General features: G+C 37.0%; 2 protein-coding genes across 5 annotated transcripts in view; both read right to left on the bottom strand.

Moving 5' to 3' along the window:
- The window catches only part of LOC125865436 (apoptosis inhibitor 5-like protein API5), a 19,184-nt gene extending 3,315 nt beyond the window's left edge, over window positions 1-15,869 (bottom strand). The window contains exons 1-9 of the mRNA XM_049545635.1: window positions 15,690-15,869; window positions 15,415-15,576; window positions 12,148-12,247; window positions 11,998-12,063; window positions 3,108-3,220; window positions 2,745-2,819; window positions 2,396-2,545; window positions 1,619-1,684; window positions 1,401-1,537 (exon numbers count right to left, since the gene is read on the bottom strand). Of these exons, the coding sequence (XP_049401592.1) occupies window positions 1,401-1,537; window positions 1,619-1,684; window positions 2,396-2,545; window positions 2,745-2,819; window positions 3,108-3,220; window positions 11,998-12,063; window positions 12,148-12,247; window positions 15,415-15,576; window positions 15,690-15,767 (947 nt within the window). The 5' untranslated portion in view covers window positions 15,768-15,869. The remainder of the gene's footprint in view (window positions 1-1,400; window positions 1,538-1,618; window positions 1,685-2,395; window positions 2,546-2,744; window positions 2,820-3,107; window positions 3,221-11,997; window positions 12,064-12,147; window positions 12,248-15,414; window positions 15,577-15,689) is intronic.
- A 1,298-nt stretch (window positions 15,870-17,167) lies between these two features.
- LOC125866013 (probable E3 ubiquitin-protein ligase ZFP1) lies at window positions 17,168-25,461 on the bottom strand. 4 transcript variants are annotated; one of them, XM_049546294.1, is made up of 7 exons: window positions 25,296-25,448; window positions 24,604-24,755; window positions 20,507-21,307; window positions 19,038-19,426; window positions 18,825-18,923; window positions 18,217-18,384; window positions 17,168-17,607 (listed from the first exon to the last, which is right to left on the bottom strand). In XM_049546294.1, exons 3-7 carry the CDS (start codon window positions 21,261-21,263, stop codon window positions 17,461-17,463), a joined length of 1,560 nt encoding a protein of 519 aa, XP_049402251.1. In that variant the 5' UTR covers window positions 21,264-21,307; window positions 24,604-24,755; window positions 25,296-25,448; the 3' UTR covers window positions 17,168-17,460. The 4 variants fall into 4 exon arrangements, with proteins under 4 accessions (XP_049402251.1, XP_049402252.1, XP_049402253.1 ...); XM_049546295.1 differs by lacking the exon at window positions 24,604-24,755 and adding an exon at window positions 23,330-23,402; XM_049546296.1 differs by lacking the exon at window positions 24,604-24,755 and adding an exon at window positions 23,351-23,402.
- Between the last annotated feature and the right edge of the window lie 314 nt (window positions 25,462-25,775).

The following is a 25,775-nucleotide window of genomic DNA, read 5'->3' as shown; positions in this document are numbered from 1 at the left end:
AAGGAGCTGACAAAATCCAGGTAGTGATCTAAGTTCATTACAGGGGAAAAGTTCGCCCAATTAAAAAGGTTAACCAAACAACTAGCCTTAAGCTTACAAATTGGAGTTAAAAATCCATCAAAATATCTCCTGTTTCTTTCATTCCAAATAACCCAAAAAATACAGCTGGGGTCATGATCCAGATTTTCCTGATGGATCTTCTAACTTCCATAGAGCTCCAACTAGTGTAGGCATCTCTGATATTGAAGGGCATGGACCAACTTATACCAAAAAGCACTAGGAACATGTTCCAAAAGTGTGTTGCAAAAGGGCACTGAAGCATAAGGTGGTTGATGCTTTCTGAAGTTAACTGACACATGTAACACCTATTGACCAGTTGAATTCAAGAAATATTGTACTTTACAAGGTACACTGTAACCGGGTCAAGCTATAACATTTGTCTTCACTTAAAAGGAGCCTTATACATTATAGGGACACTATGAATATTGTGATGCTATTTGGGAAGGAAAAAGATCTTCGCAGTTTTAAAAAAGGGTATAAATCTCCTCATTCATTAGCCCATCAATGTGAACTTTGCAAAAGTTGCTTTTTTGAATTGTATGATGCAGCTGTAAACCTAGTCAGCTAGATAAGATGCCTAAAGAATCTACGAGCGCACGCTGTTCCTAGAATTCCTTAGTTTCCTTATCTTTGAACATCATAACTACTCATTGATCCCGAAAAAGACCGCCTGGCCCTCATTTCTTCTGTTTTGGCACTTCAATACATTGTTTAGTTGTCATCTAATCTAAAACACATCCTCCCTTATCAGCAAACTAAATAATTTACTATAACTGCTGATAAGCTGTCCTACACCACATATAGAATAGTCAAAGGAACTTACGCATTCGAACCATAATGACAAAAAATAAATGATTCTACAGTAATCAATACATAAATCGGGTAAAAATATACAATAAAGCTTGAGGGGGAGATATTCTGAAGGAAAACCATATGAATCTCTATTTTGAAGGAAAAATCATAGAACTAGAATCATATAAACTTTCTCAATGATCTCCATAATTCTCCACTTAGAAAATAGCTAGCAACACCCCTATTTATAATAGAACAAATACTTTGACTAGAAACTAGAAAACCTATTCCTTGAGCTGAGGGTCCTTTGGAAACAGCCTCTCTACCTCCATGAGGTAGGGGTAAGGTCAGCGTACACTCTATCCCTCCCAGACCCCACTTGTGGCATTGCATTCCACAAGGTATGTTGTTGTTGTTGTATAAATCCTATTTAGACATGAACTAAAAAAACAAGCAAATATGAAATCCTAAACAACTTTGGTTCACTCCAAACTTTGAATTAGTCTTCAACATATTGCATTAGTCACTAAAGACTAAATGCATGTTACCCAACTGTTAAGTGCATCAAATGCACTTGCTGCATTAAGAAACTAATAAATATAGGAGTTACAAGAATTACCTTGTCAAAAACAGGCATGATTTGCTTGTTCAGATAGTTGAGAAACTTGCTGCCTGATGCACCCCTCTGAAGACAAATAAATGTCAAGTGAATGACTATTTGTAACAGTCATCTACATTTGACAGATAAAGGGAAAACAGCACACACCTTGAAGAAGGGAAAGGTCATTGAAAGGCACGATATGAACCTCTCGATATGATCAGCATCAGACACCTACCAGAAAGGCAAACAAGCACTTAGATTCATATCCCAAAGACAGTAGGCATCAATTTTCCGGGTTTTGTTTAAAGGAAGGTTGCAGAGAACGACAAGGAGAATGTGGCCAGGAACTCCATCAGAGAAAAGGAGTGAGATACATGAGTAAGAAAATTAATCTAACTGTAGGCCTTCATTAAACCATTGAAATATTATCATCTTTGAGCACTATGTAAAACAGTACCAAGACACCCTGCACCAGAGATTCTTCAACGAAATGGTACAATACAAAAACTTTCTGATCAAATACACCCCACCCCCTAAAAACACTTTGTATTAGAGCCAGCATACTCATTTTTTAAACCAAAAAAAAAAAACTGTTTTCCTTTTATCCTACAACTAAAAGACCTGGAGACATATTCAGTTCAAAATTCAAGTGAACTCTCAAACCAGACACCAGGACATTGACCTCTAATAACTGGGAATATCTCAAGATTCGAAAGGGGAGAAATGCACAAAAGTAAGCAAAACTCAATATTGAGCATAAAGTGAGAAAAATCATGGACTTCTAACGGGGAACAAAAACACAGCAATAAAACTTGAGCAATTAAAGCAGCAGCTATCAACTGAGCACTGTCAAGAAAATGAAATGTCGTTTAAAACCAATAACATAACCACCACATAAAATTAGAGTTGGCTCCCAACAAAAGAAAAGGAACTACCACTTACATTGAACTGAGCATCAAGATCTGCCTGACCTTCAATTATCTCAACAAGCTCCTGGATACGCTCTGCAGGAGCCTTATGGCCAAATAAGCTCAAGCTTTTCAAAAAGTCCATGAACATTTTGAATTCAGCAGCCGTTACATCTTGCAAATTCTACAAAACATTAATTTTAGGATTCTTAACAAGAGCAAGGATAGTTGAAAACACATATACCCATAATATACTCATCAGATGTGTATTAATATCTTAAGCACTAAAATTAAAAATAAATTACCATTTCCTAAAAAAATGGAAAATTAAAAGAGAACCACATTGAGAAAATTAACATGATACCAATCCATACGAACCATACCTGCTTCACTAAAGTAGTTATGTGCCTCTCCATCAGCTCCTGTGGAACTAGGAGCTCCGTCTTTAGAGGAAACACCTGCAAAGTATTGAAAATTTATAACAGCAATGATGAGCCACAAACTTATAAAGTTCATTAACAGTCCTTCTAAGTAGACAGTAAGCACTTTTGGAAAGATAAAAGCAACAACTCCGAGTCGAGTGATCTGCAAAATAATATCCATTATCATGTTCCCAACAAGGATCTTCTGGTCACCATGTTGAATTCATTCCCTTCTTTGTCAAATGACCACAAGAAAAAGTCACTTGGGAACAGTCCATTTTCCTTTTCCTTAACAAAATACTTCAAGGGTAGAGAAATAGTAACCTTATCTCTTAGAAATAGAAGAACTTTTTTACGAATGCTGTCCCAAGTGCTAAAATCCTCAGCACTCTGATCCTCGATGCTCCCAATATGCTTAAACAAAGCAGTTAGAGAAGCTGCAGTAGACAAGTGCAACCAAATCGTAAGCAGGATAACCAGTGTGAATTGCACGACTACCAAGCATGTGGATAGAAATAAGAATTCAAACATCATATCCATACGCACTCACATATTTAATGTAAACCATAAAACCAGTAACTTTACCATTTTACATAACATGGTAGCTTTTAGAATCAAGGCAGGACACCTTTTTGATAGAGTAAATAATTTTATTAATGATGGGAGTAAACTCGTGTACAAGCCATTTACCACAAAGTAGAAAACTACACCGAAAGTCTGAAACACGGTTCTCTACAAAAGAAACCCACTATCTGAACAAATAGGGACATCATGAGTACACCAAAAAGAAAATAGAAACGAAGACACTCTTTTCATACTTCACAAAATAATTGTGAATCCCTTCAAAGGCTCTCATGTTCCTCTCCTTCCAAAAAACCCACACAATGGCTAATGGATCAACATCCATGCCCTCCTTCAGGCGGCCCAACTCTGCAGTGCCTCCTTTACTGTAACCGGCATTAACCATTATATTCCAAACAAATTTGGGATCACCGAGCACAACCGCATTAGCTATCTGACAATGTAAAAAGAGATGGACTACATCTTCGCCTGGACATCTGCGCATGAAATACCAGCCAACACAGGTGACTCTCCCCTTCATTAAGTTCTTTGTTATCAGTATCACTCCCCTCGTGGTCAACCAGGCAAAGAGAACACCTTCGTGGACACCCTGGGAATCCAAATTGAATTGAGTGAAGGGGTTTCCCGCTCCTCCCTCACAATCAAAACTTTGGTAATACTCCCTCATCATCTCCACAAAGCAAATGTAGCACACGGTGCATTTTCCTGTACAGTAGATCAACCATATTTTGAAATTTGCCTTGGAGGTTCCTCATAGATCAAAAATCTCAATTCCCTCGTATGTGTCCCACAAATATGTTGGATAGTCAGCTCTTACTGGCATGAGACACCAAATATGTTGAGAAATATGCAAGCCTCAACTCAATCTCCACATCACCTGTCTCCCAAAAAACTAATCCTACTTCCAGTTTTAACATTTGCCCTTCTATCACTTACCCTGGAGAAAAAAAATATGGCCACTAAATCACTTCATAAAACTCCTCAAAAGATCGCACCCAAGCAGTACTGTGATGCTTCTAATGCTCTACCCCCTTTCCATACTTCCACGTTTTTCTGCTACCACTTTCCTCCCAAATGCATTCTGCTTTGTCCCAAATCTCTAATCTATTTTCCTAGCAAGGATTTGTTGAACATCCTAAGATCTTTCTCCAAGTTCTCCCCATTTCTTTGAGGATGTGACACTTTCCAATGCAACAAATGAAACTTGTGTGTTCCAACAACAGCATCCCATAAAAATCTCCCCTAAAGTCTTCCCAACTTTTCATATAACAACATAAGTATGAAGAGAGGCTACACAAGGTGTTTTACAAAATACTGGTAACATTTGTATAAAAAACAGTACTTAGATAGTACTAAAAACTCCATATTTACAAATGACAGAGAAAGGAAAAGCTTCCATCCTGAAACTACAATCCTAGATAGACTCTAAAACAAATAGCATATTTCAGTCTTCTCAGAATAAACCTCTAAACACCACAAATAGAATAACAATATATTTGATGAAGAAATTTTATTTTATTTTTTTGATGAAGAAATTTTATTTTATTTTTTTGATGAAGAAAATAGAATAACAATATACAACTAAGTTTAATCTTCTACACATCACTACTCCTATTTTCAAAGCATCTGGCATTCCTTTCTCTCTAAATTGTCTACCATAAGCAAGCTGGGATAATCCTCCATCTTTTTTTGGTCTATATTTGTTTCTTGCACCAAAGCTTCCTGCCAACTGAAAAGAGTGTCACCAATATTATTAGGCATTGTCCATGAGATACCTCTATGAGATTGAAAAAAAATCTGCCACAGGTGTCTCAGCTTCACCTACACACAGAGTGCACTTTATTAACACTCCATTCTCTTATTTTAACTATCTTTTCTGCATCCTGCTAGTCGTTTCTCAACTATTTAAATCAGCAAACTCTACACTACAAGATCGTTGTTTGAAGCACACAACAGTAGGCCCAAGTCGGTAGTATGTATGCACCTACCTTGCAATTCAACATCTCTGCTAGCTCTTCAGTAGAACTATTACTGAAATTAGTTTTAAGACCGAAAACCACCTGGAGTCAAATGAGATTCTACCTTAAGTGTGACAGCAAATAAAGAGCTGTGTCACATAAACCACTATCAACTGCAAATAAAAGATGTGTGACCCTCACGTCGTAATGCCCCATGAACGAGGCAACAGAAATTTTTTTATCAAGTAAACTCCATATTTGGCAAGTATATAACTTCTCTACATAATGTGTTCTCCTAGAAAATCTCCATAAACATATCCCCAAGAGTACTGCATTAAAGGTGGATAGTCTCCCGATTCCCTCCCACATGGGAATTGTAATCTTCTTCCATTAGATAAGTGAAATTTCATTTCCCCCCTCCTTCCCTTTCCCTAAAAAGCTCCTCATCAACTTCTCTAATTCATTAGCAAAACTTATCCTATTGAATATAAATATGTGGGCATGTTAGAGAGAGCTGACTTCAATAATGTCATCTTCCCGCCTTGGATAAATGTTGCCTTCTCCAACCATTCAATCTATTCCAAATAATTGGTTGCCACAAATTATTATCTTTACATTTCCCCTAGAGGTACATCATAAGCCACTGTACATCATAAACACCTTCCAAATTATGGATGTTTTGTTCCACTTCCACCTGAATCAATTCAGATTTTTGTATGTCTATCTGTAACCCTGACACAACTTCAAACCAAATTAAGGTCCTGAATAGATATTGGAACTGTCTAATTTGTGGTTCGCAACCAATTTATTAATCGTCAGCAAATAAAAAATGAAACACAGACCAATTACCCCTCATATGATCACTTTATGCTGCCCTATCCATAGGCCTACTAATAGCATCCATCACAAAAAGGAATAACAGAGATGATAAAGGATCTCCTTATCTAATTTCTCCTTGAGCTTTTGAAAAATCCGCATGGAGTACCCTTCATTAAGATGAAGATACTATAAACATGCAATGTTTTATCCACGTTCAGGCAACTGTAATCTCTAGGGTTATTGCTAGAAACTGATGTGAAAATGAAACTTTACTGGTTGAATAAAGTGCAAGAATCTTAAACACTGCATTAACCAATAACAATGTCCGTATGGAGTGGACAAATCTCCAGATATAAAGACATAATAATATTTTTCCTCCCCTAGAATTCTCCTAAAATACAATTATTTATAGTAAACATAAATAACTCCTAACAGATAGATAGAAACAGTTACTGCTGTAAATAACTGCTGCTGCCTACTAGTAATAACTTCTACTTTATAACTACTATAGATAATTACTGCTTATATATTTTATCCTACTTAATACAAAGAAAGTAACATAGATAAACTAAGATAGATTATCTCCACATGCTGCTCGCCTATATTTTCTTCTAGAGTAAGTCCTTAAAGGAGCATTCGTATCAGTGCATCCTCCCTGAAAAGTCGCCTTGTCCTCAAGGCGAAAAGAAGGAAACTGATCTGCAATGAGATCATAGTTTTCCCAACTAGCTTCTTCAAGCGGACGGTCAACCCAGTGAATGAGCAGTTCCAAAGAAGAAGAACCAGCTTCTTTAACCCATCGATGTGCAAGAATCTTAGCAGGAGATATGGTGAGTTCCCAATCTTCATTAAGAGGAAGAGGGGCTGGTGGTATAACAGCTTGCTGACCATGAGCTGGACGGAGCAAAGATACATGAAAAATCGGATGTACTTTGGAGGAAGCAGGAAGCTCCAGTTCATAAGCTACAGGTCCAACACATCGTACAATTTTATATGGTCCAAAAAATCGAGGTGACAATTTTTCACACCTGCGATGAGCCAAAGAGCGTTGACGGTAAGGCTGAACACGTAGAAAGACAGAATCTCCAACTTGAAAGGTAACATCTCGACGATGAGAATTAGCTTGTTGTTTCATTCGAGTTTGAGCCTTTAAAAGGTTATCCTTGAGAATATTCAGCATGGCATCACGATTCAAAAGTTGTTCTTCAAGTTCAGCAATGCGTGTTTCTCCATGAACATAAGGAGAAATGGATGGAGGGTCCCTACCATAAACAACTTTGAATGGGGTAGTTTCTGTGGATGAGTGGAAACCCGTGTTAAAAGAAAACTCTGCCCATGGTAGATACTGGCTCCATATACGAGGCTGCTCCATAACAAAGCATCGTAAATACGATTCCAAGCATCTGTTAACTACCTCTGTTTGTCCATCAGATTGTGGGTGGTAAGAGGTACCCATTCGTAGCCTTGTTTGGCTAAGTCGAAAAAGCTCCTGCCAAAAAGCACTGAGAAAGATAACATCCCGATCAGATAGAATTGACCGAGGAATGCCATGAAGACGCACAATTTCTCTGCAAAAAACCTTAGCAACAATCTTGGCAGTATATGGATGAGAAAGTGGGATGAAATGAGAATACTTGCTGAGACGATCTACGACAACCAAAATTGTATCAAAACCACCAGATTTGGGAAGTCCTACAATGAAGTCAAGTGAGACATCTTCCCAAATTCTTTCAGGTATAGGCAAGGGTTGAAGAAGTCCAGCAGGTGCTAGAGCTTGGTATTTGGCTTGTTGACAAACCAAACAGTTCTGAACAAAGATCTTAACATCATGCTTCATCCTTGGCCAGAAAAAGTTGGAGGAAAGGCGCTTCAAGGTTTTTAAATATCCTCCATGCCCGGCAGAAGGTGTATCATGAGACTCTGAGAGAAGCTTTTGTCGAATAGAAGATTGATCTGGAACGACCAACCTTTCCTTGAAATAAAGTTTCTGATCCACAAGATGAAAATCTGGTTGTAAGAAAGGATCATGGTGAATAGCTTGAATAATCTCACGAGTATATGTATCTGCTTGGAGAGCATTTTGCCAATTGGAAAAATCCATCGGCACAGGAATAGCAAGAGCCAGAAATTCAGCATTTAATGGCCTCCTTGAAAGAGAATCAGCTCCCAAGTTGTCTTTCCCAGCTTTATAAACAATTGTGAAGTCGAAGGGAAGCAATTTCATTAATAATCTTTGCTGCTCATTAGTAGTAATACGCTGAGAAAGGAGATACTTGAGGCTGCAATGATCTGTTCGGACATAAAAATGATGGCCCAGGAGGTAGTGTTTCCATTTCTGCAAAGCTAAAACAAGAGCAAGCAATTCGCGGTCATAAGTAGACTTCAAACGACTGGAAAAAGAAAGTCCCTTACTAAAATAAGCAATAGGATGGTAAACCTTGAAGAAGAATAGCCCCTATTCCTTCTGAAGAAGCATCACATTCCACCACAAATGGTTGAGTGAAATTTGGAAGTTGTAGTACTGGAACAGTTGTTAGAGCTTGCTTTAGAAGTTGGAAAGCATTCTCTGCTGAGTTCGACCATTGAAAAGCATTTTTCTTGGTAAGTTCAGTGAGTGGTCGAGCCATCATTCCATAACCCCTCACAAATCTGCGATAATAACCTATTAACCCAAGAAATCCACGTAACTCCTTCACATTAATTGGTACTGGCCACTCCAAGACAGCTTGAACTTTATCCCGATCAACACCAACCCTTTTTCTGAAATCACATGACCCAGAAAAGAAATGTGGACTTGCCCAAATGAGCATTTAGAAGTTTTGGCATAGTAACAATTGTCTCTCAGAAGTTGGAGAGCAAGTTCCAAGTGATTGATATGCTGCTCAAAGGTCTGACTGTATACCAAGATGTCGTCAAAGAATACAAGAATGAATTTGCGCAGATGTGGTCTGAACAAATCATTCATAGCACATTGGAACGTCGAAGGAGCATAAGTGAGACCAAAGGGCATAACAGTAAACTCATAATGTCCAGAGTGAGTACGAAAAGCAGTTTTATGAATGTCGGCTGGATCGACACGTATCTGGTGGTAACCAGAACGCAAATCAATCTTCGAAAAAATAGTTGCTCCATGCAATTCGTCCAGAAGCTCATCAATATTTGGAATAGGGTACTTATCTGGAATAGTGATTTGGTTGAGACCTCTATAATCAATGCACATACGCCATGTATTGTCTTTTTTCTTGACGAGAAGGACAGGGCTAGCAAATGGACTGGTACTTGACCTTATAAAACCCTTTTGGAGTAATTCAGAAACTTGATTTTCAATTTCTGATTTTTGGAAATACGGATAACGATACGGACGGATGTTGGGTGGTCTTGAGTTAGGAATCAAAGGGATAGAATGAATGTGTTGACGAAAAGGTGGTAGGGCATTGGGTTCTTCAAAAATTGATTCAAATTTATGAAGCAAGCTTTGAATATCAATAGGTAGAGACTTACCTGAAGTATCAGCCTCCTTGGAGAAATACTGAAAAACAACTGGTGCATTTGATTCTTGTGGAACCCCTTGAAGTTTATATCGCTTCCCATTTAAATTAAAAATCAAAAACATCTCATTCCAATTTGCTTGAACTGTATTTAAAGAAGCAAGCCACTTAATTCCAAGCACCAAATCTGCTCCTCCAACAGAGAAAGGATAAAAATCTTGATCAATAGTTAATCCAGGGAATTTCACAACAAGATTTTGGCACAAACGGTTGCAACGTATGATATCTCCATTGCCAATTTGAACTCCAAAATAGGGCACAACTTGAGCAGGTAACTGTAATTCTTCAACAATTTTTTCCGAGATAAAATTGTGGGATGACCCACTATCAACCAGAAGCAGCACCTTGCGTCCATTTAAGGTCCCTTGAAGTTTCATTGTTGTGCCTTTTGTGTTACCTAGAAAGGCGTGGAATGAAATTTCAGCAAGGTCATTTGTACCTGCATCATCATCAATAATGTCACTTGACATTTGTTCTCCAGATTCACCACCTTCAATGTTGTCATTTGCCTCCATAAGAGTGAGAGATGCTGTCTTGCAACGGTGACCTGGTGCAAATTTTTCATTACACCTAAAACAGAGTCCTTTGGCTATGCGATTCTGCTTCTCTATCTCCCAAGCACGATTCGGAGAAGGACGAGGAGACATCTGTGCAGAATTCGAATTGGTTCGTGATACGTGTTGGTTGCCTACTGATTGATAAGGAACATCACGTGCAGAACCAGTTTGGATTGTGTTGGATCGTGACAGATTTGACCATTGAGACTTATGCCCACGATTAGAACTAACTTTTTGCTCAAATTCCATTGCAAGGCTCATGGCTTTATAAACAGTTCTAGGCTTATGAATTCTCACATCTGATTTGAGTTCTTCTTTAAGCCCATTCATGAAAACCCCCAAAAGACAGTGATCTGGCCAGTCTGTGACTCTAGATGAACGTTTTGCAAATTCCTGACGGTACTTCTGTATTGAACCAGTTTGGCGGATGCTACACAGATGCTCATCCGGATTTTGAAACTCTGCAAGCCCATAATTTTCTTGCAATGCTTTAACAAGTTCTTCCCAATAGAGCAAAGTTCGTTCACGATTGATCCAAGAGAAGAGATCAAGCTCATCACCTTCCAGATACATAGCAGCAATGTCAACTTTGTGTTCATCTGGAGTTTGATAGTAGCAGAAATATTTTTCTGCCTTCAAAATCCAACCCCTAGGGTCTCCTCCTTCAAATCTGGGAAAGTCCATCTTCGTGTATGGCCTCCGGTGAGGATTTCTTGGCCATCTTGTATTATCGATGTCTTCTTCCTCTTCTTGCCAAACATTTGCACTTTTTCCTCTGTTACGAGTTCGATAACTGGTTTCCTCTTGTTGGATGTGACTAGTCTGGACTTTCAGTGAAGCAACATCTGCTGCCAATGAATCAATTGTGTTTAATTTTGATGCAATAGCAGATAATTGTTGCGCAAGGGTTTCAACATTGGGAGCGTCTTCTTGTGATTGCGAAGTAGAAGATCTGGTATTAACCATATTGGATCAGTCTGCTTTGATACCAAAATGCTTGAAACTGATGTGAAAATGAAACTTTACTGGTTGAATAAAGTGCAAGAATCTTAAACACTGCATTAACCAATAACAATGTCCGTATGGAGTGGACAAATCTCCAGATATAAAGACATAATAATATTTTTCCTCCCCTAGAATTCTCCTAAAATACAATCATTTATAGTAAACATAAATAACTCCTAACAGATAGATAGAAACAGTTACTGCTGTAAATAACTGCTGCTGCCTACTAGTAATAACTTCTACTTTATAACTACTATAGATAATTACTGCTTATATATTTTATCCTACTTAATACAAAGAAAGTAACATAGATAAACTAAGATAGATTATCTCCACATGCTGCTCGCCTATATTTTCTTCTAGAGTAAGTCCTTAAAGGAGCATTCGTATCAGTTATCTTGTGTCAATTCCAAGAAAGCATATGACCAAAGGAGTTTTCCATTCAACCAACGATGTTGGATAAGATTAGGACTAATGTGTTTTTTTTTTGTGATAAAGTAGTAAGAGTAGACGTAATTGTAGTTCTAAATGACCAATGAAGTTGATTCGTTAATGAGGATATCAACAGTGATAATGCCAATTGTTACAAAACAAGGATAATTGCGATGAATAATCAGGCAGAAACCTCAATTATGCTGCTAATAATAGATGTATAAGTAGAATGATTGACCACAATATTCTTAAGACTTCTATGGTTTTGGGGAGTCGGTGATATAATGACTAAACTTCAGGAACAGAAACGTACTCTTCACATCCTGACGTAACACGGTCATAAGAGCCTTGTGTACAGCATCACGCTCTACATTTTCTCCTGACATAATTGGAATAAATTGTATCAATATCAAGAAATGATGCAAACCAACCAACTTCACAAGCCATTGAACACAAAACTTACCTGCAATGAGGAGCTGACCAAGAATGTCAACAATTTTAGTCAACTGCTCAGGTGTATCTTTGCAAAAAAGCGGAAGTCCACGGATCGCTTGTACACGGACCTGGAAATCAATAAAGGAAGGTACAAAATTTAGTTGATTACACATGGTTAAACTCAAACCTAGTTGTGAAATATACCAACCTCTTTACTAATAATAAGCAATACTGTAATTACATATATTTTCTGACAATTTCTAGTAGATAATAATGAGGACTAACCCACCGTAATGCAACGCAGCATTCCGCTGAGACAAGTGACAACAGTTATTTTCCTTCGGCAAGCAACGTAATAAAGTTGGCTAGATATATACACCAGGTGTGTCTCTTAGTATGTATTAGAATGACTACATGAATGATTTGGAACAGAATAAATCTTCTAGTTAAAAAATCAAAGAGTCATATCTATTAACTTTTCTATTCATTGGTGGATCAACATAGGAGGTGGAGGTGCACGTGCACCAATGATAACCTAGCTAGGACTCTCTAAAGCAGCTCATATTTTCCAGAAAACATTGTTATACTATGGGTGTGCAGCCATAGCAAGTTCAAGTGCCCTGGGTTGGGTTTTGTAGTGGAGATACTCAACTACGTACTGGTAGGAGTTCAAAACCCCTTGGGGTCCAGCACTTGCTATGTTGCTCAGACTTTTCAAAAATGTCAACGGGTGAGTGTCGGATTCTCCGAAAGTAGTGTATTTTTGGATGGATTCTCCGAAAGTAGTGTATTTTTGGAGAATCCGACACGGGTGCAGCATTGAAAGTGAAGAGTCCATGCAACTTAAAGCACTTGGATCTTTTTCCTCTTTCTTGACAAACTATTATATTTTAAATTCTCCCTATAGAAGATTCCCACAAATCTTAATTTTTTGGAAAGAGAAGAATCTGCTAAATCTTCTTCCATAAATCACCAAGTAACCCCCTACAATTACTTTCATCCTTCTCTCCTGTAATCTTCTCTCTTTCTCTAATTCATACCTCAATCGACAAAAACCTTTTCAGTATCATCATCTTTGTTGATTCTGAAGTTAATTCTTTCCAATTTCCGCATTAGCTTGTGCTTTCCTTGCAAATTTGATTGTACGCTCATTATATTTTAATTTTACGCAATTGTTTCCTATTCTAAATTTAATACATAATTTTCTTTTTTTGGTTACGTTTTTTAAAATGAAAAGCTGGTCAAGTTCTTAAAAAATTGCTATTTGAACATAAAACTTGGATATTTTTATGAGTTGAAGTTAGCTTGTTGTTTTATGTAATTCAAGTTGAACTCTAAATATTTAGGTGATATACTTCAAGGCCTTGTTGTTCGAGTCTTGCGCTAGCCGGGAAACTTTGTGAGACCTTTCAATGGTAAGAACTTTTCTTTTTGTGAATATAGTTTATATTTTAGTCAAAAGTTCAAGTATGTTAGTTTGCTATAGATTTGTCCATCAAAGAACTGAAAGTTTCAAGAGAATTTTCAATCAAAGAGAGAATCCAAAGACACAAAACCGAATGCCCACCAGATACAAACACTTACTTAGACATGTGACTAGTGGTAGCTCTACACCCAAGGTAATGGGGCACCATACGGTCCAAATCATGCATCCGCCATTGTTTCTACTTGAGATATGAATAAACACTAAGTTGCACAAAAAATAATGTTTATATAAGTCAAAACACCCTAAAAGGTTTTATAAGTTTAAATGGCCTGTAGAGCACCTCAAGGCTATGTCATAATGTCTCATGAACCATGTCTAAATCATGAAAACCTGCTGAGAAGAAGTTGATCATGTGTAGCAGATGCTATTTTTTTTATTTTTTTTTGATAACCGAGAAATCCGTCTGTGACCCGCCCTTTGGACCAATCACAGCCTTCTAAACTCGGTGGATAATGGGCCCGCCCCTCTACCCTTCTCCACTTAAATACCAGGCTTCGCTTTGCATGGTGTGGGGCTTGAACCTGCGACCTAAGCCACAAATCCTCCACCTTTTGCCACTTGAGCTAGGCCTTGGGGGCGCAGATGCTATTTATGAGAGAAATCTTGTGAATCTGTGGATCATATGAATTTACTTCGCAGGTGTGGTCCATATTTATGGCTAACTTTGGCATTTCTTGGATAAGTCCTATGAAGTTCAAGAATATGTTAGTGTGTTGGAAAACTGCCTGGCCAGAAGTGTACCAAAAAAAGGATTTTGAGAGCCATCCCTCTTACGGTCTTACCATAGCCTGGACTATATGGAAAGAAAGAAATAAGAGATGTTTTGGAAGCAACAAGAGCAAATTCAGTTTATGAAATATAGTTGTTTAAGTTATTTGTACTATTGGGGAGATGTAAATGTTGTATTTAGCATACAAAACATGTCGTTCATGCTTGAGTACTTGGGTTTCTAATGTTGTTTAGCCAGTATTATCTTTATACTTTACTGTTACTATCCTTGAAAAAAATTATCTTTGTACTGTAGCAGTATCAACTTGAAACTGTTTTTGTTGTAATAAAATTTTAACTCCTCAGATTGACTCATCAGCAATGACCTGACCAAATAGTATCGAACTAAGATGTTGATAATACAGCCAAAATGTTGAGCGCCCAAGAATGCGGCCTAGTGGTCAATGAAGTGAATACCATGAGGTCTTAAGATCCAAAATTGATACCTGTGCTAATAAGAGGCAGTAGATACCCCGAGGAATTATAGCTTATCAGGCCGAGCTTCTAAAATCACAGAAGTACTTTAGTGAGAAACCGTTTGTGTTCGGACAATCAATTTAAAAAGCACTTTCGAGCAACAATTAGTGTTTGATCAAGCTTGTTAAAAGTGCTTCTTAAGTGTATTTTCTCAAAAGTAATTCTCAAAAAAAAAAAATTGGGCAAAAGATACTTTTTTTTTGGTTCCCATAACTCATAAGCACTTATTTTCTCTCAAAAGCCTGATCAAAAACCTCCCCTTTTTAATTAAGCACTTTTGGCCTCCCAAAAGCTTGGACAAACAGATTATTAGTCTAGAAGAACGCAAACTGTCCCCACACCACTGCTACGAAAAAAAATCCAAAAAATACAGCCTTGTGGCCTCCCAAAAGCTTGGCCAAGCAAGCTTTTAGTCTAGGTGAACACAAGTTGACACCACTGTTATTACAAAAAAAAATACAGTCTTTTGGCTGACTAAATGTTATTAAGCCGCATTGAATAGTTAATACGCTATAATCTATTCAATGTTAAAACAAACACGCATATATTGAATCGAATACTAACCCCAAGCTCGTGATCTTCAATTAAATTTAAGTGCTGATCAAGTGCCTGCTCCGCTAACTCAGGGAAAAATTTAACAAACTTAGGGATAAGCTGCGCAGCAAGTTGTTTAGCCTTCACACTTCCATTCGCTGCCGCAATAATTCCTTCATAGTCCTGCCTATGCTGTTTAACCAAACTAAATAAAATCAAAACATGCTTACCGTAACCTTCCATAAACCCTAACAACACAAAAAAAAACACGAAAAAAATACAGTGAAGTTGAAGAAAGTACTGACCTCAGACTTGTCCTTTGCGTCGTTGAGACGTTCACCAAACTCGTAGAGCTTGTCGATGTCGTCAGTAGCATCCGCCATTGGAGGAGAGAATAGGAGAAAGTGCACCGGGGAAAGGCTAGGGTTTAGGAAAAGTGAACGGAGGATGAAGGAAGAAGAAAGGGCAGATTTGGATGGTTGTAACTATTATTATTTCATAATATATATAGTATGGCATATGTTTTATAGTTTTAATTAATATAATGTTTGGATAGATTTTATGTTTTTGTCTTACATATTAATAATTTGAATGATAAATTTACTGGATGACATAAGTAAGGTTTAGAACAGCATGGCATCACTTCTAGTAGGAAAGTCAAATTTCTCTCGAGTTCTAAAAAGAAGAGAGTTCAATCGTGCAAGTTCGCTAATTCCCCTATAAAAGAAAAAAAAAGTAGGGTACAAGTAGAATAACTATGAAAAATAAGGTAAAAGATGAGATATAATTATTAAATAATAAATAAAGATAAAATGAGAAGAAAATATTAATGTAACGATGTAATCATACTAAATCGATTGTTGCCTAATAATGAATTTAAACGATACGATACAATAGAATTTAAGTAACAATCAATACACACATTGTATTTTAACTTACAATACAATGAGTAACAGTCATCCAAACAAGGTAGTAGTGTGAGTCGATTTGAATCATTTATCGATTAAAACTAAATATATTTATATAGTATTATATATTTATCGATTTGGTTGTATCAATCGTGATTAGAATTGATTTGATAACTATTATTAATTATATACGAAAATAAAAATAAAAACCAAAATGGAGGAATAGAAAAATAAATTAGTTAATAAATAGACATGTGTTAATATTATATGTCCAAATGTACTTTTTTAGTTATGAACACAACAATTTAAACGAATTATGATTTCAATAACAAGTTCTGAATACATAAACTCCAAATTTTGATTCCATTTCTACCTTCACATAACCTTTTTTCCTTTTCTGATAATTATTTAGTGCAGAACAATTAGCTCCAAAAATAAACAAATATATGTTACTCCAAAAATGAGACCAAAATGGTAGGAATACACTATTTTCTTTCTATAATTGAAGTCTATATTGCTTGAACTTTCCAAAAATAATATCAAGTGTGAGCCAAATGCTCCAAAAACTATACATATTTGGAGGATCCAACAAGTATGCAACAATATTTTTGAAAGACCCAAGCAACATGGGACAATTTGCATGCACCTCTTTTCACAAGGTACAACCTTCCACCAACACAAGTACTGAATAACTCAACCCACCATACAAGTATTGAATAACTCAACTCACCAAGGTTGGGGGACGCAAAAAGAAATCACTTAGTGTTTTTTCTGAAAAATTATACCAAAATAAACTTCAAAGGCAACCTTTTGCATCAGCAGTAACAAGAAAAACCATTACATAAGAACACATCAACAAAATAACCAAAGAGTAATTGTCTGAAAGGGGATAAAATGCCCATTAAGAGGTCTGTAGTAAGTACAACTACAGGAGACAGACCAAAAAAAACTACAAGTTTCTGTACAACTTCACATGGCATAGATAAGGCCAACAAGTTGTTTTTGGACATGTTGACAGTCAGTCATATCTTGCCGAATATATATACAAAAATACAGTACATTTGTACAGTTTCAGTAATGTTTCCTACTCATCGGAGCATAAATATTTAGCAACAGATCCAGAATGTTTGCTCTTTAATTCATTCAGGCGATCATGTATCGCCTGTTTTCAGGAATCCTTTCCCTCTGCGCACAATGCTGTGGACTTGCATATGGGACAATTGTTCTTCAGAATCAACCAATTTGTTACGCACTCTGCATGATATTCATGCCCACAATCGAGAGTCCCCACGTTCTCTTGGTCCTTGTAATCAGACTGAAACAAAGTATATAAACGCAGGCAATCAGAGATACTTACTTTTTGATGGGGGAAAGGAGCAACAAAAAGAATGCAACTTGGATGAATAGCGAAGCTTGTGAACTAACACCATATCACGACACAAACACGGTAAACAAGTACGACGCTCACCTTTGAAGAAATAGACATAGGACAGAAATAGTAAATTTATCCAACTTCTAAAGTATGGATGCCTTGCAAAGATTTAGTAAGGCAATAAAAAGGGCAGCCTGGTGCACTAAGCTCCCTCTATGCAGGGAATCCGGGGAAGGGCAGGACCTCAAGGGTCTATTATACGCAACCTTACCCTACATTTCTGCAAGAGGCTGTTTCCACGGTTCAAATGAGACCACATGGCAGTAACTTTACGACCTACGTCAAGGCTCCCTTATTTTTAGGAAGGCAATGGCAACATAAATACCAGTGGTGTGCTTAATGAATTTGAAAAACTAAATTTTACTCAATAAGCTACGGGAATCATCAAAAGTTCCTGGAATCAAGTCACAAGTTGAGTAATTAATGACACCTCTGGAAAAATGTATTCAAATATTTCCCATGTCAACCGTAAGTCAGCATAGAGGTAAATACCTGGCATATGACACAAAAATCAGTCTTGTGATCTAAACATGCAGCACTTCCAAAATTGCAAGGAATTTCTACAGATGAAAATGATCTTGTTTTCAAATGGCCAACAATAACCTCCTCCGATAACCCAGTTTTTGCAGTGCCAATCTGCTCTCCCAATGCAAGAAGCTCCTGGAGTAGGATTTTAAAGAGGAACAAAATTAGTTTCCAGAAGTTACAACAATAAGTTGCTACCTGAACATTAATAAAGTAGTATTCCCTTCGTTTCAATTTGTTTGCCTGTATTTTGACTTGGCACGGAGTTTAAGAAAATAAAGAAAACTTTTGAATATTGTCGTCTTAAACTAAAAGATATGTAGAAATACCGAAATGTACTTTAATCTTGCGCTCTTAAACATGTCATGTGGAAAGTTGAAATTAAGAAGTTGCCAAAAAACGTAAGGGGCATTCTTTTTTAAACAGACTAAAAAAGGAAAGTAAGACAAACAAATTGAAATGGAGGGAGTATATAACTTATGAAAAAAGGAAAATGGAGAAGTAGCATATACTCGTTAACCATCATGATAAATACAAACCGGTACATACAACTACGGAACCTTCTATCTTCCTACCTCATAAGACATGTGATCTACGTCCATGCGCATCTCCCTGTGCTGATCAACAGAATCACGCACTTCATGATAGCCAGGAATATCCAGCATTGCCACACCCTACATACAACCACCAAATAAGGATAAACCGTTATCTTGATTCCATAACTTTTACTGCATTAAATTAGACCATAAATGTGAAAAGAAGTTCTGGTAAAACAGAAGCATATTTACATCCTCCGGAAGAACTCTCATGTTAGGTAGGTTGTGAAGTCTAGTATTTGTTCCAACCATGAATTCCCCTCGCTGAGGTCTGTACAATCTAAAGGCAGTCGGTGGGAATGGTCTAATATATCTAGACCCTGCGTCTACAAGGGCAAATGGATTGATAGTGCTGTCAAACGAGCTACTTGGTAGGTGTCTGTGTGAAGAAGCAGTCATTTGCGGAGGGAGAGTGATAAATTGGGGTCTCACTCCTTGAATATGTGGTGGTAGATGATGAATGTTTGGGTGCCCTTGAGGAATGGATGGATATACAAAACTAGTCAAACCTCCATTCCCGTTTGTTACTTGATAACCTCGCACACTGATGTTTCCACCATCTTCACAGCCTTGAGTATCACCTAAAGTAATGGGAAAAAAGCAGAAGAGACATGCAATCAGTTTAGGAAGTTAACATGTGGCGCTACAAAGACCTAAAGTTTCCCTTGAAGATTTAAGGAAAGACGTATAAAGTATAGGAGAGAGATGCAATCATTTCTCAATGTTAACTTTTAAATCAATTAAATCAACTCTACATCAATCCCAAACTCGTTGAATAGCTACACAAATCTTTTATAATAATTCCACGCTAAACAAAGTTAACTTTTAGCACGTAGAATAAATATGAGATGAGCTTTGGAAGAGAAAGTGGGGATGGAGAAGGAAAGAATAAGATTTGTTTCCCGTAAATACATCCTTTTAACATATTTTATCAAAAAAAAAAAAAAAACATCCTTTTAACATATACGATTGCAGAAGGAAAGCTCAAATATGCACCTTTCAACTAGGTGACACAGCAGTAGCACATATTAGAACAAAACTTAAAAGAGCACCGACTTTGATGAACATTAAATGAAGAGAAGAATAGGAAGTATTCTCTGTTTTTAGCTGAGCAACTTTTTGCTTCTTTTTTTTTTTCCTTTTCTGGGCAAAAGGAACAAAAATAGGGAAAGACATTCATGACTGAAAAAGGCGAAGTGTGACAAAATTCCCCAGAAGTTGTATAAATTCAGGAGAAAGCTGGAGGGTGGGCCGTGGAGGTGGGGTGTTCCTTGTCTTCTCCTGGTAAGAAAACAAGGCTTTTACTGTTTAAAAATTAGGAACAATCTCTCCAAACTTTGAGCCCTAATATTAACAGTTCGCCCAGCCCTCTATAACTGAACTTGCGCATCAATATCTCTCATTTTTGGATAAATTTGGGTTAGCTTCTAGAGGAGGAATGTTGACAATGTCTTGTGATTGAAGATGCAAAGAAACTCCTCTATCCTATGAAACAAGTTTTCTGCAAATTAGGCAAATAAATAAAATAAAATGGATAGTCAAAAAGCAAGAATTTATCATTAAGGAAAGAAACAGAAACTCATCTCTGGATCCCTTAGCAACGAAGCGATATAGGTTATAATAGATCCCTAGAAGTCAAATAAAAAATGAGTAGAGTGTACCAGGTAGATAAGGTAGACGAGAACTATGATTCCAGGCCCATGTTTCACTCTCCCTAGCACTGCTGTTGAACTGCAAGCCTGACCAAAAATTGCCAGGAAATTCACAGGCTTGGCCGACATAGTTCCCTTGAGGCTGATGATTGTTCATACCTCTCGGTGCTCCATCCTCGGTGAATGATAATGAGCCATTCCCTCTGTATTCAGGTGGTACAAAAGACGCAGCACTCATTGAGGCAAGAGGAAAGCTGGAGCCTGCCAAAGCATGTTGATACTGAAAGTTCACAGGGATCCCTTCAGCATTCTTTCTCTTAAACGAGCCTCCAACACCATCTACATAAGGATTGTTCCTTCCATAACTGCCTTCATTAACTCCAAGGTTGCCTTGAGTGCTTGCAAATGGAAGCTGCTCATGTTGCCCGTGGTTTACTGGAATGGGGAAATCTCTAGGAGCGGATGGAGCAGCCATGTAATGGTTATAGTGATTTGATGATGAAGCAATGGCTGGGTCAAGATTGGTGGCAGGATGCTGATATTGAACCCCATCATACAGCAACTTTCCATGAACTAATGCACCTTCTTGATGGTACTGTGGATGGTGCAAATAGAAATTACCAGCATTTCCAGGAGCTGGTAATATTGCATGGACATTAGGCTGCTGAAAGGTTGCTAAGCTCCTGTAGAAAGCATAAGGCTCCGGTTGAACATCTTGGCTTCTTTGTTCTGCTTCTGAATCAGTTATTTGATTACTATACGACATACTCCTTTGTGCAATGTTATCGAGTTAAATTTAGTGGAGACTGCCTGCTTGGAGAAGAATCAGGCATCATTATACATATTACTTTCTCGTAAATCTATTGGTAAGAGATTGCACAACTTGATTTCATAGAGGACACTGGACACAATTTTGGATACTTATTAAAAAAATATCTATATTCATCTCAATAAGGCAATAAGCACAGTTCAATACAACCTAAAACGTATGTTGAATTTTCGTACTCATGAACTTTGAGTCAAAAACCTGATCTTATCTCACAAATCATCACACTTACATATAGCAACCCTGGATGACTTGCTTCTTAATACAGAGCAGTTTTGTTTGGTAAAAGCATACCAATCCATGCAGAAATAAATATAAGATTTAAATGAAATGGAGTAGGTGCATGTATAGATGATAAGCTACTCTTACTCACATGTACCTCAAAAAATACTATTTCCAGGATAACTACTCATGAAGGGTAATATTTTCATGATGCCAGACCCAATTGTTTCAAGGGTGACTGTAGGGGTAGGGTATGAATGATCGAGGTAAGTGGTGTACATCATGACCTGATCAGATTTTGAACATTTTAGTATAGGAAAGTAAATATCCAAAAGGCGTGCAAAATGGAGTGGAGAGAAGCTAGAGTTTAGTCAAGACGCGTCCTGGTTTATTAACAAAATCGAATCTATAATAATAGAAAGCATTAGAGACCAACAACCAAGGGTGTGGCCTAGTGGTAAATGAAGTGGGTTGAGCACCCTGAGGACTCGTGTTCGAATCCCAACACCAACAGAGAAAAAACACTAGGTGATTTCTTCTCATTTCTTCTAGCCTTAGTGGACAGAGTTATCTGGTACCTATTGTTGTGGGAGGAAACTCTGTACACCAAGGCTAGGACAGATGGAAAGAAAATACCTAATGTTTTTGTCTCAACTGCTATATTTAAATAAAATGAAGTAGGTGCATGGATAGATGGTAAGCTACTCTTACTCACATGTACCTCAAAAAATACTATTTCCAGGATCACTACTCATGAAGGGTATATTTTCATGATGCCAGACCCAATTGTTTCAAGGGTGACTGTAGGGGTAGGGCATGAATGATCGAGGTAAGTGGTGTACATCATGAACCTGATCAGATTTTGAACATTTTAGTATAGGAAAGTAAATATCCAAAAGGCGTGCAAAATGGAGTGGAGAGAAGCTAGATTTTGGTCAAGACGCGTTCTGGTTCATTAACAAAGTCGAATCTATAATAATAGTAACGCATTAGAGACCAACAACCAAGGGTGTGGCCTAGTGGTAAATGAAGTGGGTTGAGCACCCTGAGGACTCGTGTTCGAATCCCAACCTAGAAAAAACACTAGGTGATTTCTTCTCATTTCTTCTAGCCTTAGTGGACAGAGTTATCTGGCACCTATTGTTGTGGGAGGAAACTCTGTACACCAAGGCTAGGACAGATGGAAAGAAATTTACCTAATGTTTTTGTCTCAACTGCGATTTGAACCTGAAACCTCATGGTTCTCAACCCACTTCATTGACCACTAGGCCACACCCTTGGGTGCATTAAACAAGCCAGAGTTATTTGTATCAGGAAAAGTTGTTTGGCTTCAATATAATGAAGTCTTGGGCGATTCTCAATCACAATCACTCTTTTATATTCACTGACTCGATGGCCCATTTGAAGCATGCAGTCAAAGGATATCATCAGTTACTTCTATCTACCAAAATAGGAGTACGATAAAAATAGCAATTGAAGATTCTACATTTATATATAACATCTTACAGATTTGGAATAGTAAAATTCAACCACAATTATAAAGATTGAGTCCCCTCAACAATCAAATTTGGTCTGGGTTCAGTTGATTGAAAGTATTACATAATCAATGAATATAAGTGCTCATTTAGAAACTAAAATCACCTTCGTATACAAACTTACATCCAACAGAAAACCAATGCATCAAATGTGCAATAAATTGTCAGTGTAGATAATAGCAATTACTCCTATCCTTAGGTAGATATGAGACTTATCAGTAACCAATGCATTGACTAGGAAAGAATTACCAAAATGAAAAGAGTGACTACCCATTCTGTATGATATATTCAGATATGGTCTCTCCTCGAAACATGTGTTGATCTGTTTATAAAAATAAAGGACAATGAAATAAATGCATCCAGATAATACCTTTTTATTCTTTTTGATTTCTTTGATATGTTGGAAACTATATAAAACCCAATCATCAAACATTTAACAGGAATGAGAAGTCGCATTTCTATGCACGGAAGAACCGGACAAATCGAACTATTTAAGTTAATGAAATGAAAGAGAAAAGGTGTCAAGCAAATGAAACTTTCAATTTTTTGTTCAAAATCCAGAGAGTTCTGAAGCTAAAAATCCTGTCTGAGGATATGATAAAAACTATGACATTGATACAAGAATCCACAACATTAAGAGAAACTAAAATTGAAATATCAATACATCTAGGTTCAATGGAAAAGGTAGTTTAGCAGGGGATGTGCCATATGTCAACATCACGTGTTTGAAGCCTTGTTGTTGCACTGAGTCCATATTTAAGCGGATAAGGGTAAAGGGTCAGAATTAACCTCGAAGTTCCCAATCAGAAACAATGGATTTCTCGGTCATCAAAAAAAAATGACAATCCCGATTTGTTATGAAATAGGCCATCAGCCATATTGGTGTACAGTTCAACAGGAAACACCTTCAGGCTTCAACCATATAGCATCAAATGCTTCATGCCTTCATCATATACAATAAGACCTCTGAACCTAATAGTACAAGTAACTCAAGGAACTTTTTTTTTTATAATTGTGGTGTCCAGGTCAGTTTTAGCGCACCTCGACTAATTCTACTAGATACATGTCACCCCTCCCACCAGCAACAAGTACCAGCGACCAGATAACTCTATCCACCAAAGCAAGGCTAGAACAAATGGGAAGAAATCACCTAGTGTTTTTTGTCTCCACGAGGATTTGAAATTGATACTTCATGGTTCTCAACTCACGTTATTGACCACTAGGCCACACCTTTTGGGTCCTTGGCAAGAGATAATTCAAGACAGCAAATTTACCAAATCAAACCTTGCTTCACAAATTCCAAAATAACTCTACCCACAAACCACACAAATGCTTTAAACAATAAATTCTTAACCTTTCTTAAAAGTGACAGCCATAGATACATAAATTATGAGAAATTATTTTTACCATGTGAATAAAGTTTCTGCCTTTGTGAATAATTGTTTCTAAAGTGACTCCATTTTAATTTTATTTTATCCCTGCTGAACCCAGGAAAAGTAACCAGATTATACACACACACACACCTATCAGCATTATTCAATAGAAGTAACATGCAAGTGGTAAACACAAACATGCCATTAGTCTATGTTGCTCGGACTCTTCAAAAACGCCACTAGGTGCTTGTCGAATCCTCCAAAAGTAGTGCATTTTTGAAGAATCCGACACACGGGTGTGGCTGAATGTTTGAAGAGTCCAAGCAACATAACCATTAATTAAAAATATAGGTAACATATAGGCAAATCAAAACCGCACATTTTTACTATCCAAATTTGTTTCCTTTACAGAGTGTTGGCTCTAACCACAAATATTTACTGTAATTAATCTCTGCCTATGTATAAACGAAGTCTTAAAAGGTCAAAATGGAAACCCTCAAATTTGACTTAGCTACAAAAATCACAATCAATCCAAAATCCAAGCAAACCCCACAACAATTTCTCCAACTGGAACCCAAATGCATGCATTTTTTGTACAGTGATATCAACAAAACCAAAAAAAAAAAACATAAAAAGAGTAACAAGGTCAAAATAGAAAACCCCAAATTTGATTTAGCTCTAAAAATCACAATCAAATCATAATCCAAGCAAACCCCACAAAAATTGATTCATCTGTAAGCCTTAAACATGCATTTTTTTGCCAAAAAACACATAAAAATTGCAACTTTTTACTGAAATGCTTCCTCTTTCGAGAAAAAAACGAAAGAGAAAAAGGGGCTAACCAGAGTGAAGATTGATAATGCGATGAAGAGAGAATTTTCTGCAAATTGAAGAGAGTAAAGTAAGAAAAAAAAAGTAGATAAAAGGAGCGGAGATTTCAACGGAGTTTCACCAATGGTGTTTCTTGAAATACCCTCTTGTGTGATGAGAAAAAAACTTGCTATTAATATTTACTCTTACCAAAAAAAATTATAATAAAACTTTTTATTCAAGAATAAATTCTTGAATTTAAATAAATACACTAATATAAGTAAAAAAATATTATTCCATTAATAGTAGTGATGGGTATTAATTTAGTTATTGGAAGTGTAGCAACCCCAATAAGATAAAGGTAGAGTTGTTACTTATTACAGTTTTGGTAATGGTGCGATCAAAATTATATTGACGATTTTTAATTTGTCGATTAATAAGATATAAGATTGAATGAGCTAATCGGATTGATTAGATTACTCTTTTATATGAAAAAAGGAGATAGTTGTGTG

This window comes from Solanum stenotomum, chromosome 5 (genome assembly GCF_019186545.1).
Source record: "Solanum stenotomum isolate F172 chromosome 5, ASM1918654v1, whole genome shotgun sequence".
Lineage (NCBI taxonomy): Eukaryota > Viridiplantae > Streptophyta > Magnoliopsida > Solanales > Solanaceae > Solanum > Solanum stenotomum.
This window is presented reverse-complemented; position numbering and strand designations above follow the sequence as displayed.